Below are 16,331 nucleotides of genomic sequence, written 5' to 3'. Positions count from 1 at the left end.
CTTCTCGCTCATCCGATCCCTTCCGACTGGGCTGCATGGGCTGCAGGTGGGACCGAGAGTCCCTCCATCCCCTTGCCCCGGAATGAGGAGAGGGAAGAGTTACCTGCTGCTGCCCCTGCAGCCGCTGCTGCAGCTGAAGTCGCAGCTGGTTGGGGGCCGTTGGGGGCCTGTTGAGCGTCTGCCTGGGTTGCATGGCCATGTTGGTGGGGAAGGCGCCACGGGGCGGCGGGACCTGCACCGGCATGGCTCCGAAGGATGGCTTCTGCCGGACCATGCCAGGGAAGGCGCCAGGGAGGTTGGCAGTGGGAGAGGCCGAGGAGTAAGGCTGGGGGTACATGCCAGCTTTCTGCTCCATCATGAGCGGTGGGGTGGCTTGTTGGGGCTGGAACCGCTCCGTCAGGGCTTCCAGCCCGCCGCCCTGCCGAAGGCAAAGAGGGAGGAAAATATCACTTTGGAGCCCTACTGGCACCCGACCTCTCCCGGGAGAGCTCAGAGGGGCTGGAGGACGTGTGTAACCCTCATCCCCTGGGGCAGGCTCCAGCCTGTGTGAGAGCCAGCACCGCACTGAGGAGTTAAACACCCGCTTCCTGGGGCTTGGCAAACCTTAGATGGATGAAATGATTTCTTTTGGCTTGCTTGGGGGCAAAGACCAAGGCCAGGCTTTTTGGGAGCGCTCAGGGCTCATCTCCCTGGCCTGGTGGGGGCGTGTTGCAGGGTAGCAGTAGGCAATGCTGCCTTCCTCTGCCTTCCTCCTCACTCCTCTGCCTTTCTCTGCCTTCCTCCTCCTTCCTCTGCCTTTCTCTGCAGGGTCTGCTAGTGCTAAGCTGCTTATCTGAGCTCCAAACATTGGCATGCCTGCTTGGACAGACCCTAGCGCTTGGAAAATCGACCTGAACATGGGAAATAGTTTGTGCTCTCTCTCCTTTCCTATTTTCATCCAGCCTTGGAGGCTCAGCTGGAGGCAGAGGGTATGGCGTTTCAGGTCTCCATCTGCCCCAAGAGCACCTCGGACACAGGCCGTGTCCAAGGGTGGGAGCCATAGAACCCCAGGACTGGGAGAGCTCATGGGGAAGCATGGCTGTACTCCTGTGCTGCTCGTGGACACTCCTTGCCAGGAACCCCTGGGAGACAGGATCTTTTGGTACAGCCATTCCTATACCAACAAGCCAGGGAATGATTTCCACACCAGCAAATCATGAGAAGAAGATATTCTGTGCTGCTCTAGCTTGGCTTAGGCAGAGAAGTTTGGTATTTGAGCTATGAACCCACGGAGAAGTACCACCTTGGAGCCAGAACCCTTAATCCGAGTCCCATGGATTAAGAGAAAGCTGCGTTAAGAGAAACCACACACACAACCTCCCCTCCCAAATCCCACTGCCTTTGGGAGTTGGTTAGATGGTGCCTGGCAAAGGACTGAGGCTTGAAGGCAGGGCTAAGGATATGGGAATGGTGGTGGGAAAAAATAAATTGCTTAAGATAAACTGAGATGGAGCTGATACGGTTCAAGGACTGGACACCAGGACATAAACCAGCCTGTGATGGCCAGAAAAAACAGACCTGCCGCAATGAAGCTCTTTTACTCTTCTCTTCCCTAACTACCCAGTTTCCAGCTGCCTCCTGATTAAGCTGGGTGCAAATATCTCCAGCACCTCAACCCACCGCGCCTGTGGTAGCAGAGAAGACAGTGCGTTTGGTGAAGTCAGGGGATGCGAACCCCTACCTGCCAAGAACCCATCCTGGGAGGGAACTATCAACACGTTTTCTTCCCAAAGATGTCTTTATGCTGACGTGTTGTTTCTCTAAAGATGTGTTTCAAGCAAATATTTCATGGAACTATTCAAAATATTTCTGAGGTTCAGGCGAAGCCATGGAAAAAGTCCAAAATTCCCATTAACAAAATGATTCCTGCATGGGAGCAAAGCTGGGTCGGGCTCCAAACATGAGATAATCCTCCCTAGCCAGGTGCTCCGCGGCAGGGGAAGTGCCGGATCGGTGTGGGGATGCTTGGCAGCGCCAAGTGCGCCAAGTGCCGTCCGAGGGCATCTCCATCCAGCGATTCGGTGCTGCTGGAGCCTGTCTGGTGCAGGAGGGGGTTGCTGGGGAGCTCTGCCAGCTGAGTCTGCAAAACCCTTGTGAAAACACTGAGCTGTTGCAGCTGCATCTTTGGCAAGAGCATCTCCGCTCCTTCATACCAGAGAGGCTGAACTCCCTACCCCTAACTTGAAAAAATACTAAAAAAAAAAAAGGCAAGTGGTGATTTTGGAGGCACAGCCTTGAGAAAAGGTACTTGGCAAATACCCAACTCAGGGACAGGTCTCCCAAATCATTGATGAAAAGATAAACCCTCCCAGTAGCGCAGTGCAGGGCATCCCGGTGGGGCCACCAAAGGAGAGGTGCCACCTCCGGGCTTAAATGATGCAGGATCAGGCCCCGAGCAGCCAGAGGGATTTGCTCTGAGAAGCTTCTTTCTTAGGACATCCCATTTATTAACAACAGGGCTTTCAATTCTCTTCCTTGTTTTGGAAAAAGCGTGCGTGTGGGTGCTACAGGACACAGAAAAAGAAACCACTCGAAGACAAATCCCAAGTGATCCATCTCATTTTCCACCTCCCTTGCTAGCTCCCCTGCAGTCGTCTTTCTCCTCCTGTTATTTATGAAACCCTGGACCCTTCGGAGGCATCTGCACCCCCTGGATATCTGCAACCAGGGAGTCTCCACCAGAGCTCGGCTGCAGAAACCGGGGCCCCAGTGCTATCCGAGTAAGACAGCACCACTAAAAGCGAACCTCGTTGGGTTTCTTTTGCCCTTCCCTTCGCTGTGGTTCAACCTGAGACAGAAGGGCAGCTGCACTGTAAGCCAATATTGATAGCAAGGGCTGCGTGGTTTCATACCAGCGAGGCCATTAGATATATTATTAGGCAGCACAAGCTGGGCTCAGGAATCCCGGCTGTGGGATTCCAGCTGGAAGGCTCCTCCATGCCCTAATCCCCGCCGGGAAGGTGGGGAAGCGGGACAGCCTGCCAGCTCTCCCCGTTACATGAGCCGCCCAGGGCCAAAACCGCTCGGCCGTCTCTTTGCCAGGCTGCCGCTTCTCATGGGGGACCGCGTTCAAAAAGCGGAGAAGCCAGATATTGTGTTTCATGGGGCTGTTTTCCAGCTTTTTTGGCGGAGGGGGAGAGAGAATGGTGCGGTGTTAAGTATCACCTCTGAGTCTGATGCGCTCGTGTGTTCCCGCTCACATCTGGCCTCCCGTTACCACCAGATGTTGGAAATCCTCCTCCACGCTCATGTCAAGCCTCAGCATCTGGCCCCGTATGTGACCTCCAGTAAGTCCCATGAGTGGTTCTTTCTTTACCTGGACAAGTTTGTCGATGCCAAGAGCTCGATCCAGCTCGGCCAACTCCGTCTCGTCTTTGCCGCTGAGGAAGGAGACGAGCTGCTCGAGCAGGGCTTTCTCGTCGTTCCGCCCCTCTGGCGTGGTGGGAGGACACAGGAGCTCGTCCAGCTGCGAGGTGATGCACTGGCTGCGGAGAGAAGAAGTCAAGAAGAGGCACGTTAAGGTTCGTGAAAGAAGGAGGAGGCTGTGCTGGAAGGTGCTCGAGCGCTAGAGACCCTGCAGCCGTGGGGACTCGCTCCCACCCCGCTGCGTCATGCAAAGCCCACGGGATGCTGCCTCGTCCCCCGGCTCCGACACTGGCTGAGCCCGCTGAAGCTCAAGCCCTGTGCCAAAACCTGCTTGTAAGGATGAACCTCTCCACGAAACGAAGCTCGGACAGTGTTTTGGTAATGTTTGGGAAAGAAACTTTGGTGCTTTTGCAGGCTTTGGTCCCGCAGGCGTTTTGGGGAGGGCAGCGGGAGGCAGAGCAAAACTTCTGCCGGCACGAAAGGGGGAAGGCTTGGATGGAGCTGGAGCAGCTGGAAGCAAAGCAGCTGAAGGCAAAGGAGAACCTTTGAGCTGCGAAAAGAAGATTTCTGCAAAGCTCACTTGATATTCTTTGGGAATAAGATTAATATGTAATGAGAGACATTCCAATGACGTGACTAATTGGAGTCAATCGGATTTGCCGGGTCTGACACGATGGAGAGAGCCGTGGCACATCACGCTCGCAGAGAGGCACAAAGGCGAGGGCTTGAACATGCCAGCAGTTCCCGAGCAGCAGACATGTTTATCCTTTTAGCTCCAGATGAGGACCAGATGTACAGTAAGGAACTGAAGCCAACCTGACTGGGACCGCTGCAGCCAACACACGCAGCCTAATCCAGAGAAAAGAAATACTCGGCGTTGGGATTTCTTAAATTGCAGAGCAGGAGCAGAAAAGGAAGCAGGGAGACGGAAGGTGAAAAGCAGGGCTAGTTTCGCTCTGTAGCCAAAGGCTCTGCTACTCGATGCTTTTATCCAACCCAGTTTTTCGGTGCCAAGGCCAAAGGACAAAGTTTGCCGCACAGACATTGTTCATGCAGGGGAAGGGGAGGATGGGCTTCTTCTCTGCGTGAACAGGCAGCTAGTGGAGAAGTTCAGGTTGGCACCATCTCTTCAGCCCATGCCGGACCTCAGCATGGATGGCAAAAGTTGGGTTATGAAGAGATGGTGGAGACAACACAGCCTTTATGTAGTAAAGAAACCTCCGGCACGTCCTGCTTTGCAGCCCAATCCAGCTTGCAGAGCCTTCCCCGCTCCTCTCCTCCAGCACCATGGTGGGGTTCATATGAGTCTCTGGGCAGGTGATGGAGGGACAGAGGAGATCCTGGACCCCGTGCACCATGTCCCCAGCCATACTGGTTTCGTATTGCAAAGGTTTTCTGTCTCACATAACCCTTCAGGCTTTTTTTAAGGCAAAAACTCTGATTCTTCGTGCAGTGGGGAGAAGAAATTCAGCTGCTTGCAGAGATGGTGTCAAACACTGCTTGAGAGCCCGTAAAACATCTCCCTGGCATGGCCTCCAAGCGCTGCTCCAAAAGGCTGCAGATCTCCAGCCCTGCACAGATGTCCTAGAAAACTCAAGCATCTCAGCTGGCCCTGGGTGACAGCGTGTAGGCAACTGAATCGGGCCCTGGGTGGCATGTTTGACCTTGGGGGATTAGAGGAACACGTGTGAGAACAGCGACCTGGGCTTGGTTCAAGGAGCCTTGGCCCTGGCCCAAGGTGTCCCTCTTCTGCAGAAGACATAGGAGCACTTATGCTTCGGACACGAGAGACAGGACATTGTAGTTGTCCCACTTCATCAAGAGACAAAGGCACAGGAGGATTTGGAGAATGGGAGGATTTGGAGAAAAGGAAGCTCCTGTTCCCCAGGACACCCAGTGCTGGGAGATCTGGGCACCACCAGCTCCTTAAACAAGGCCAGGACCTCAGCCCACCTCCGTCTAACACGAACCTCCCAGCTGGGAAGCCTTTACAACCCCCAAAGCAAAAGCTCCACTGGTTTGATCTTAGCTAAAATATATTTCTCAGTCCTGTAATATCTGCAGTCCAACGATTCTATCTGCTTGCTCCAACTGCAGTCTCCATCGGGTGGACAGGCAACTGCTGGGACCATGGGCATCTCTCAGGACAAGCGTGTCCTCCCCAGCTGGAGCACATCTGCAGGTCTTGAGGACCCAAGTCCAGAGGCTTTTCCCCAGCAGAATCTCTTCTCTCGGCTGCAGTGGAAGCAGGGTTTTGTAGTTGATCACCATGCCACTAGATGGAAGTGTTTAGACCCCATCAGGATGCTACCAAGGCAAGTCTCACCCATGATGCTCCATCAGATCTACAGTTACTGAAGATACAAGAGGGAACTGAGCTGGGAACCAACTTCTTCCGGTGTTGCCTCTGCCAACCACCTCTGGCAGGAACCACCCGTGCCCAGAGATCCTAATTCAGGAGGAACGGAGGCTCACTAGGACGAGCATCTAGCTCTCATCTTGCTGTCATCTTACAGCCCCAGTCTATGTGTTGGCTCTTCTGGTGGCTCCACTGCGTGGGAAGCTGATGAAGCCATGGGAAATCCCACCATGCAGCATGGTTTTCCTTGCTTTCTCCCCCCTCAATGCTGAGAAAATCAAATACTACCTTGTAAAAAACAGCAATTTTAAAGCGTGGTTGAAACCACCGCTCTCCAAAGGCAGGGACTGTGCGAGATTTGTTACCTCCACGTCTCACCAGGCTTCGGGCAGATGCCGCGGCTCCATCGGTCTGACCTTCTCCTGGCACAGGGCTCTGCCCTGAAAATCACTCAAGGTGGTTTTCCCACCCCAGGACTCACGGGATGCTGCTGCCAAACGTTTCCCTTCTGCACGGGTCCCAAACCTTCCATGCCAACCTGGGTCCTCACTCAATAATCCTGCTGCAAAGGGGGAGCCAGAAGAAAATCCAGCTCCTTTCCTCCCAGCCGTGCTGGCTGGCGAGACAAAAACCTCTTCAGCCAGCCAACCTGACTCAGTGCTTGGAGCACAAGGCTGCTGATTAAGGTAAGGTCATTTTTACCCCATGAACAGCATTTTAAGGAACATTCGTAGCTTAAAAACCAGCTTGTTTTTTTTTTTTTCTAGCAGCTCTGTCCTTTGCCAGGTATGCCCCACAGATCTTATCCTGACAACGTCATGACACCGGCAAGGCTTAAAAGGAAAGTTGCTTCCTTGTGGCAAGGACTTGGGCTGATGTAAATGCTCAGTTAAATGGGGATTTGTTTCATCTCCCAGCTCTTTCAAGCAACAAGAGGCTGAGTCTTTCCAGCAGAAGTCCAAGAGCCAGTTGCAGGAGTGGAGACCACTTAGGCAACTCTCTTCTTGGGCTCAGCGAAGAGCTTTGAGAAATTAATCCAAATTTAGCCCCGAGAAAAAAAGATGTTTGACTACCGGCTCTTACACATGTCTTCTTCATGACTGGAAAACAGACTGTGCTCATCCGCTAAAGACTAATTAATAGAAGAAATTCTGCCTCTCCGCAAAGCGGGGCTGGGCTTTGGCAAGAGAATCCTTGCAGAGCTCATCAGTGCTGGCTCTTAAACCATGTACCTGAGGCCCTCCCTGAGCCCGGGGGAGGATTCACCTCCCATTGCAGCAAATCTATCTCCATGAGTGCTTTGAGGTGCCCCTTGCCTGGCAGGGCATCGACTGCCCAGCTCCATCCGCAGGGCTTGCCACCTTTCTGACCTCCCGTCCCAAAATATCTGACCTACGATCTCCTCCAATCCATTTATAGCCAAGGAGCGACATTGTACTTAAGGCAGGTGATGACCCCTTGGCTGCTCCATGGGGCATGGACCCAAAAAAGGCGGTCAGAGGACCCAGAGGGGGTTATTTGACCTTGGATTAGAGCTGTGATGATTTGAGGCGAGGCCAAGCACATAGGGACTGCAAAGAGCTGCAATCATGTGAAAACACAAAACTGTCTCCTGGTTCTCCAGATCCCACCACTGCCCGTGGTGAGAAGGGATGCTGGAGAACACCAACCCAGATATTGGCACTGGCAAGGGGTAGAGGAGACTTCCAGCATCCTTGGCTCTGCCATGGATAGACGGGATTATTCAGGTCCGGATGTACCCTGGCTGTCTCCCCCAACCCACCTTCCTTGTCTACTCACATGCTTGTCCCTAGAGAGATAACAGATGTCATCTCTCACATTGTAGCACCCTGCACATCCGAGGTCTTGGCACTTTATGGTACTAGCAGCAACCACCACGAGCAGTCGTGCTCATCCCAGCTGGCACTTGCCGGGTTTCTAGGCAGGCAGCAAAGCAAGGCCACATCTCTTTGACCCAGGCAACTATCACCAGGACATCCTGATGTTCTCCTAGGAAAGGTCAGGAAGCCGCCAGCCCCACGGTACTTACTCTTCGGTTTTATTCAGCGCGCCTCGGTTCATGGCTGCCATGCTGTTATCTGTCCAGGGGATCTGCTCCCCCATTCCTGGTTGTCCAAACTGGTGATCTGGCACTCCCATCTCCAGCTCAGGCATTCCTGGGGGGAAAAGTGGGGCAAGAGGACGGAGGTTAGTGCGTGGGCAGGACTTGGGTGCTGCTGGGGATGGATCGGGCAGGCTCAGAGCAACGGGATGCTGACGGTGTCCTAAAACATCCCTAAAAGGGATGCCAAGATTCACCAGTTACGGCTCTTTTTGACCCAGCGTTACAGGTATGAGGTGTGGTTTCCTGACACCTGTTAATTATAAGCATGAACTTCTGGGTGAAAATCTAGGCAGATACTGCGCACGCAGCACATATATGAACCCGTGTACCCAGTGTGTGCAAATGCTACTAAAATGTTTCCCTTTTCGGCCCATTTCTAGCAAGATTTTCAAAATTTAGTCAAGTTAGAAGGTTCCTTCTTGAAGGCAAATTGTTACTACCAGAGATTTTAGCTTAAAAAATAGCCCACACCCATCAGCATCCTCTGCCTCTCTTTTGGAGAAAAGTGAATTCGCGCAGGGAAAAAAGCCAAGGCAATTAAATTAAGTTGTAGCAGAACTTGGAGCCCAAGCCTGGGACGGAGAGATTTATGAGGCTGGAGACTTTACGTCATCCCATTTGAGACAGGAATCGGGATTGAAGATCAAGTGGCATCTCGGCTGCCGGTGGCGATCCAAGGAGATGGAAACTGGAGGAGTAAGAAGGTTGCTATCTGGGGTGGCATCTCTGTCACATCAGGCTATGCTATCAATGGCTGCCCCTGTGCCAAAACCTCTCAGTTTCTTAGAGAAGTCACGATAAAGGCAGTCACTAAAGATGAGAATTTCTCTTATTTTTTTACCGAGCTCAGCTGTGCTGCTTCTTTTCCAAGAAAATATGATATTTGCTTGAAAACATCGGCAGTTACGCAGTGCCTGGTGTCTCCACTGGTGTCACAAGGAGCCACCAAGTTCATGTGCCACCTGGACCAGGGGGTTTGTTTCAAAAAAGTAAAAATAAGAACCCTAAGAGGAGGGAAGGGAGGAGGTCCAGCTCAGCGATGCTCAGCATCCCAGTGCATGCCCCAGCATGGCGGCTCCTGCTGAGCACTCCTCTACTTCTCGAAATTTCTTTAAAAAAGCCTTAAGGTTGCTTGGCAACAGGCGGACCCAGCGGTGCCAGCAGCAGCTGTGGCAGCTCCAGCTAGGCCAGGGAGGCTCATGGCACAGTCACGGTGCTGCTTGTCCCCAGTCTTTCCCTAACTCGCCTGACACCAGTCTCCAGGCTCGTTGATGCAGATTTTCCCAAGCAAAGGATCATTTATTGGGATGTGGGTGACCTTGAGGCACTCAGATCCAGCCGTGGCTTAACAGGCATCAGGACAGGATGTAAAATAATAATATTATATAGTTGCAAGCTGCTGCGACGATGCGACGTGCAGGGCTTATCTCTGCCTCCTCTCCTGGAAGGGACACGGAGAAGGGTGGAAGCTCTGGTGTGATGCTCTCCTCAAGAGAAGCTGCCCAAACCGAGAGCTCCACGTGATTCAGAGGGACCGGTTGCATGCAGGACCATCCAGAGTTATGACGAATAATGGCCATGCGCATCCTGCATCCGTGGGCTAGTGGGGTGTGGGGCAGTCCCACTCCACGAGCAGGGCCAGAGAGGCATCCGAGGCAAACGGTGTGCGGGATGCGGGGCTGATGCTCTCCTGGAGCCTGGCCACCGTCAGAGAGGGGACAGCGGATGAATCCAGCAGATCTTCTGGTCCTACACTACCATCAGATGATGAAGATGAGATTTGGATTATTTGCTTTCTGCGCCTGCAGTCAAGGCGTTGTACAGCCCCAGTGCACGGTGGCAAGCAAGGTCCCTCTTCCAGATCGTGGTTAGTATTGCTCGATGCACAGAGGGGAACATCAAGGGACACAGAGGGAGGGCAGAGAAGCAGTACCCACAACACTCCGGAGCCCGGGCTGCTGCAATGGCGCATGGCGAGGTCTGTGGTGTTTTGCCGTCGGGGATTTCAGCATGGTGAGGTGAGACTGTTGCTTCTGCAGCTCTTCTCCCCACACACCACCTGTGCTCCGGCTCTCATGGAAATTAAACCTTGACCAGTTCCAGGGGAGCCTGAGCTGCTGTGACCGCTCGGGTGAGCGGATGCAGCTTCCTCTGGGTGCCTCCCTGGGAGCTGGGGACAGAAGGGTCTATCTTTTGTTGGAAACTATACCGATGCGAAAAGAGAGAAAAGAAGAAGCACAGCTTGGACGCTCGCTGGTGGTGAACAGTGATGCTCGAGCTCCATCCTGCAACGCCTTTTGGCCCTTGGGACTCCCTGGAAAGCCTTAGCATAACCTGGAGAAGGTGGAGAGGAGCAGATGCCCATGGTGGTACGTACCGGTGTCAGGTGGGAAGGGGTTTGGTGCTGTCACCGTGCCCCTGCCCTGCTGGGACGGCCCGCGGGAGTGCGGGCTGCTGCCGTTGCTCGTGGGACAAGGAACCGGCCTCAGCTGCGTTGGCTCCAGTGGGTCGCAGAACTCAAAGGGGGTCCGACTGGCCTGCACACCCTGCCCGCTGCTCATCGCTAGAGATTCATGAAATGACAGAAAAAAAAAAAGAAATGAAGAGGAAAAAAAACCCACAAGTCAGATCTCTTCCCAAGGCTCATTGCAAGATCGCCGTCGCTCGGCAAAATCCTCGCCCTGCCAGGGACGGAGCTGATGTCGGAAAGTTTGGAGGGTGAGAAGGGGGTGGTGGTGGGATGTCACCTCGCCTAAAGCTGAGGGCTTGGTCCCATGTGTGGTTTGGTCACCTGCAGCCACCCCGGGTGACAACAGCTTGGCCTGAGCAGCACCGCAGCTCCAGAAGGTCAGGGGATCCAGGATCCACCCAAAAAACAGTAGCTGGAGCTTAAAATCATCAGTGGGACATTAAAATAATCACCTGAACATAAGAAAGGTTTTATTTAGAGAAGTTTTTGCAGGTTCAGCTGCAGTTTGCCATTGGGGAGCACGTCTGAGCTGCTGACGCTGAACTGAGAGATGAACGTTAAGAGGCAGCCTTGTGAGTGGGTGGCCACCAGCCGTGGCTATTGCCAACCCTCCTCCAAGCCAGCAGCACCTCTAAATGCTCGGGGACAGGCTGAGGGATGCACCACTGCCGCCCCGCACGAGCTGAACCCGACAGCAGCGCCTCGGGTGAGGGTCCTGGTGTGTCTCCTTGGTGGTAAGCGCTATTTTAGACGCTGTAACCCAGGAGGGCAGCAGTTGGCATTTCAAGCACTCGCCCTTCAGCCCCTGCCGTGACTGTCCTGGCCCTCACCCTCCTCCCCACTCTAACTTGGATGCAGGATTCCCTTTCCTCCGAAGACAAGAAGCCCCGCTCTTAATTACGTTGGAGCATTATGGTTGTCCCTGCTGCTGAAGGTCCCAACCGTCTCAGCCCTGGGACAAGAAGGTCCTTGGCGAGGAATTATTAGGCTTAAGCAATAAGCCTAATGATAAATTCAGCTTGGAGGTGGTGAGTGAATCGGTCCATGGCTACAGCTACGGAGCTGACAGCTCCTTTTCACTTCCCAGAGGTTTCCCGGACGGAGGGGAGGCACAGCACAGCTCCCTGATGCCTCCAGGCTCAACGCAGCTGTCGTTCATCACCCTTCCAGCATTTTACACCCTAACCTGCACATCTTTTGTTAGCTGAGACTCCAATTTATGAGACCTCGAGCTCTCCCTGTGATTTAACAGGCTGGACAACACAGCACTTCACAGCACTTTGCTCCAGAGCCTGCCTGCAGCTTGCAGAGACGATTTTTGGGCGGGGTTTAGAGACCTGCAAGCCATCGCTCAGCGGCAGGATTCTGTGCTGCCCTCGGAGGGTCCCCCCAGGAGAGCCCACCGCAAACCCAGCCTCCCAGGTGAGCTTCACGCCTCTTCATGGCACAGTTTTGGCCGCGCTCACCCCACCACGTTGCTTTTCCTTCTGCTACAATGCTCCTACCCTTTTAAAGGCTCCACTTCTGCAACTTGAGTCCTCCGAAAATATCCCAGCCTTGCCTGCCAGAGCCGCCTCGCCAGCTTCTTGCCTGGCTGGAACCCAAAACCTCCTCATCTCCATTTGCTGGATAAGTAACAGGAAGATTAGCCCTCTCCGGGTAGGATGTGGACCAGCAGCTAACTTGTTTATACTAGGCACTGTCCTGCCGCTCGCTCTTCCTTCCCTCTGCTCTGAAAGCCGCACTTCAGCATTCAAGACTCAGCACGATTTGCTGCAGCAGCAATACAAGGGATGCGACAGATAATTATATCCATGAGAAATCAAACACAGGATGGGAAAAGCCCCACAGGGCCAGGACCGGCTCCAGCATGCTGCTCCAGGAATGCTGCGGTACCAGAGGGGACTGGTGAGCATCCCTCGGGGCTGGCACAGGCACAGCAATCACGGCAAGCACGTGCCATGGCTCTGAAAGAGCACGCTGTGATGGCAGGAGCTGCTGGGTGAGTTTATTCGGGCAAATTTAAGCTGGAATTGGTAAAAGCTTGCTTTGCCCATGGAAGATGGGCATGGATGGAAGATGCCCATGGAAGGTTTGCTGGGAATAGCTGTGCCTCTGTTACCGCCCAGCCTGAGGAAGCCCATCCCGAGGAGCCCCAGCTTGAGCCTCCAGCCACGGGCTCCACGTATGCTTGTGCTACAAAACACTCTGAATTTATTATTTGCCTGCAGGCTCCTTCAGGAGAGAAATCCTAATTTTTCCTTTGGTAAAACTGCTCATTTTGGAGAAAAATCAGATCTTTTTTTTTTTCCACACCTAGAGAAAAGGTCCTGCTGCTGCACCTGAGCGTGTTAAGTCTCAAAGCCCTGTCTGGAAGCAACAGCAATGCTTTGTAACCTCGTACCCCTCCAGATGAGCCTGCTGCTCCCTTGTGACCAAGCACATGGCTCGGAGGGACGTATCCTGTCCTCTTCCTTATGTCACGGCTGTTTGCAGGGGTACCGTGGGGCTCACCGCTACTGTTGCACCCGACAGCAAAGCCCAGTTCCCCCAGAGCATCACCGCAGCCGGATCCAGGCTGGTGGTACCCCAGCAGAGCCGGTGACGGAGGAGACCCTCCCCTCTCATCCCTCGGCAGGGACCCAGTTTGAGTGGGGTGAGCGCCGGTGTTCCGCAGAGTCGGACACGTACGGTTGAGTCCAGCGGGGGCTCTGGCAGCGGTGCTGGGCTGCAGGGGGGCTGCCAGTATCTCCGGTTTCATGGCGACGCTGGTTACGCCACTCTCGCTTCTCTCCGGTCCACACAAGCCAGGCAGCTGAGCTGCCTTGTCCAGCGAGGGCAGGAGCTGGTCCAGCTGCTCCAGTTCGGCAGCAAACTAAGGAAAAGGCAAAAAAAAAAGATAAATCCCAGGTGGGTGATTTAGCCCAAACGCAGCATCGGCGAGACTGAGCGCTGCCCTTTGCTTGCCGAAACGCCAAGCATCTGGTGTGGGTGGAGAAGCAGCCTCCGTCCTTCTGCCTGGCCAGACATTTGGGGGGGGATACGGACAGTCCCCCACCACCGTGCATGGGTCCCCACCCCGGAGCCTGATCCTTGGCAGCAGCTTTGAGATGCTGGCAAGCTGCAATTAGCATAATTATCAATGGTATATATAACCTCCAGCTATTTAAACCGGGAGATAATTTGCTTTGTTAATATACATATGCTTACGCTGAAATTATAATAATAAAAAAACGGTCTGTTTTAAGAAACAGAAGTGATTTTTTGGAACAAGTGTCCAAAGGCACCGCTGGCCTTGGGCGTGTAATTACCCTCAATGGGGTAGTAAAATATCACTCAGCTTTTCCAGCCTCCATCAGTGTAAAGGGTGGAAGAGTAGATGTTTAGCCCAAGGACTCAAATAAATGGGAGAGTTACTGGGAAAGGGATTTGCACCCGTGGCTGTAACAGCGGTGGGTTGGGATTAAAGAGGCTGAGATAAACGAGCTTTGGCTAAAAAGAAAAATATCTCTTGGGAAGGTAAATGCTTTAAAATCTAAGGACGCATCCCGCTTCCAGAAGAGCCACCCTTCAGCGTTAGGAAAAGCCCGACCATTAAGACAGGGTAATCAAGAGATGACTTGATAGTAGTAGGGGAAATCTTGGCATTTGATGGAGGGAATGAGGCTCCGGTTTGGAGAAGATGGAGAAATCTGGCAGGAATTGGGATCCTGGCTTCGATGAGAGGCTCTGCCATCAGCCGAGACGTGAGACTGCAGCCAACAGCCACTGCTGGGGATAAACTGGGGGGAGGCTGCTCGTTTTGGGCAGCCCTGGGACGCCTCGGCCCATCCCTGCTGGATGGAGCAGCATTGAAGATCTCTCAGCGAGGTGACAGCTTTGTGCCTTGCCAGAAGAAATCATGGGAAGTTTCTTCCTAAATCCTAGCTGGAAATATTCCATATCTCAGATAAAATCCTCCAAACCAGTGGCAATCCCCAGCACCACTGCGGCTGGTTCCAGTGTCACCTCCATGGCACATCACGACGACAAAGCCACCGTGGAAGGCTGGACCTTGGGATGGACCCTCTGACAATGGTGGCTCCATCAAACCCACGATCTTAGTCCTGCATCCGAGACCCAACAGACCCCACTCACGCTCCCCACCATGGCCGAGATGTCCTTCTTCACCTTCACTGCTCTTTTTCCCCCCCTTCCTTTCAGCCTCATGGAGCCCCTGGATAAATGAATCGTTATTTTTAATACACGTGCCAGAGCACACGCTTTTTTTCCGCCATTACAGTAGCGTTTTGTGAATGAAATGATGTTTAGACAACACTGGTGATGAAAAGTGCCCTGTGAGCAGCAGGCACCAATATTACAATTTATAATGGGCTAATGAATATTCTTCTTTTTCCCCGTATCTTCTCCATCAAATCCTAACCCCCGAGCCCCGAGAAGCGAAATATCCCCCTAAACCCCGGCTCATGGGGACAATTAAATGCAGCAGATTCAACTCCTGTAGCCAGCTGCACGTCTCAACTCTTCCAAACAACGTAATTTCTTGACTGAGCAGAGTTTTGTTAAAGCTCAAGTTTGCAAATCAAAAAGAACTGAATCAAATGGGAGACATTCACGATACGGCTGAAATACGTCGCCCTCAACTCCATCTCCTGCTGCGAGGAGGTCATTTTGGAAGTGGAGGGAGTAGAAGGCCACAAAGGGAGCTGTCGGCATCCAGAAGGGACGTTCAGAGGAGAGAAAATGAGAGTGGTGAAGTTCTTGCGTTGCTTGTTGGGTACGTGAAAAGGTTGGAGGATGGAGAGGTGGGAACAGAGGGTGGGTGGTGGGAGCAGGGTACTTATCAGATGTTTTCTGGAGCACCCGAACTTGCACCTGGAATCTGCGCCCACTTTAATGAGTATTTTATTTCTCCTCCATGTGCAGAAAATGCACAGTGCTGGAGGGCTGGAGAAGCTGAGGCCATCCAGTCTGCTACTGAGAGGAAGCTCAGACCTCCACGATCTATTTCTGTCCCCAAATGGGTGAGAAAACCCAAGGTGCGAGGGATGGACACAATGGGTGGCTGAATATTTCTAAACAGCTTCTTCTTCCCCAAACCTCCGGCTCCCGGCACAAAGAAGGTTCCAAACCCAAAGCCAACGAAAAGGCAAACCAAAGGACACCATCTCATCCTGCCCTTCATCCCTCACCTAGCCAGCCTGTACGATGCCCCATGCGTGAAATCAGCTTGGTGAGGAGGTTGGAGATGCTCTAGGTGGTACCCAACCAGCAAACCTTCATCCCTAAGTGGACCTTCATATGGAGTGGAGGCACTTCTCCTCCCAGGCCACTTGGGCAAGGAAATACTTGCACAAATTAAATAATCCTGCAATTTTATTGCAAGCTTCAGATTATTTGATTTTCTGTGGAACCCTGGTTCCTGAAGGCAGCTATTTCCATAAGGATCTCTGTCTCTCTCTCATCACTCCTCTGTTTTTCTTCTTTTCGAGGAAAGGATACTATCCTGCTTGCAAAACCAAACTGAAATGTAGATTCAGACCAAAAAGTGAACAAAAAAGAAGGTAAAACTATTTTTCATAAAATCAGAGAATGGTTTGGGTTGGAAGGGACCTTTAAAGGTCACCTAGTCCAATCCCCCTGCAATGGGCAGGGACACCTTCCACTAGATCGGGTTACTCAAGGCCTCATCCAACCTGACCGTGAAGACTTCCAATGATGGGTCAGCCATGACTTCTCTTTGGAATCCTCCTCCATGTGTGTGGACGGTGGAGAGAGCTGAATGCTCCCGGGTGCAGGCAGTGCTCCAGCTCCCCACCATCCTGCTCAAGGGCAGATTTAAGACAATGTGACCTGACAGAAAGTTTCCTCTTCACCTAGTTGAAGTTCAGCTCATGTCTTGAAGCAGAAGGATGAAGAGTCCTTCCAAAACCTTGCTAATCCTTCTCCTTTCATTTCTTTAACTCTTGGAA

At 52.9% G+C, this 16,331-nt stretch overlaps 1 protein-coding gene across 1 annotated transcript in view; it reads right to left on the bottom strand.

The window, feature by feature from the left end:
- Positions 1-16,331, bottom strand: part of NCOA1 (nuclear receptor coactivator 1) — a 140,069-nt gene that overhangs the window by 6,010 nt on the left and 117,728 nt on the right. Inside the window, exons 11-15 of the mRNA XM_086624380.1 lie at positions 13,051-13,234; positions 10,267-10,452; positions 7,815-7,941; positions 3,356-3,524; positions 104-418 (exon numbers count right to left, since the gene is read on the bottom strand). Coding sequence (XP_086480506.1) covers positions 104-418; positions 3,356-3,524; positions 7,815-7,941; positions 10,267-10,452; positions 13,051-13,234 — 981 coding nt within the window. The remainder of the gene's footprint in view (positions 1-103; positions 419-3,355; positions 3,525-7,814; positions 7,942-10,266; positions 10,453-13,050; positions 13,235-16,331) is intronic.

Source organism: Tauraco erythrolophus, chromosome 2 (assembly GCF_009769465.1).
Source record: "Tauraco erythrolophus isolate bTauEry1 chromosome 2, bTauEry1.pri, whole genome shotgun sequence".
NCBI lineage: Eukaryota > Metazoa > Chordata > Aves > Musophagiformes > Musophagidae > Tauraco > Tauraco erythrolophus.
Note: the sequence above shows the minus strand (reverse complement) of the source record. Positions and strands in the feature narration are given on the sequence as shown.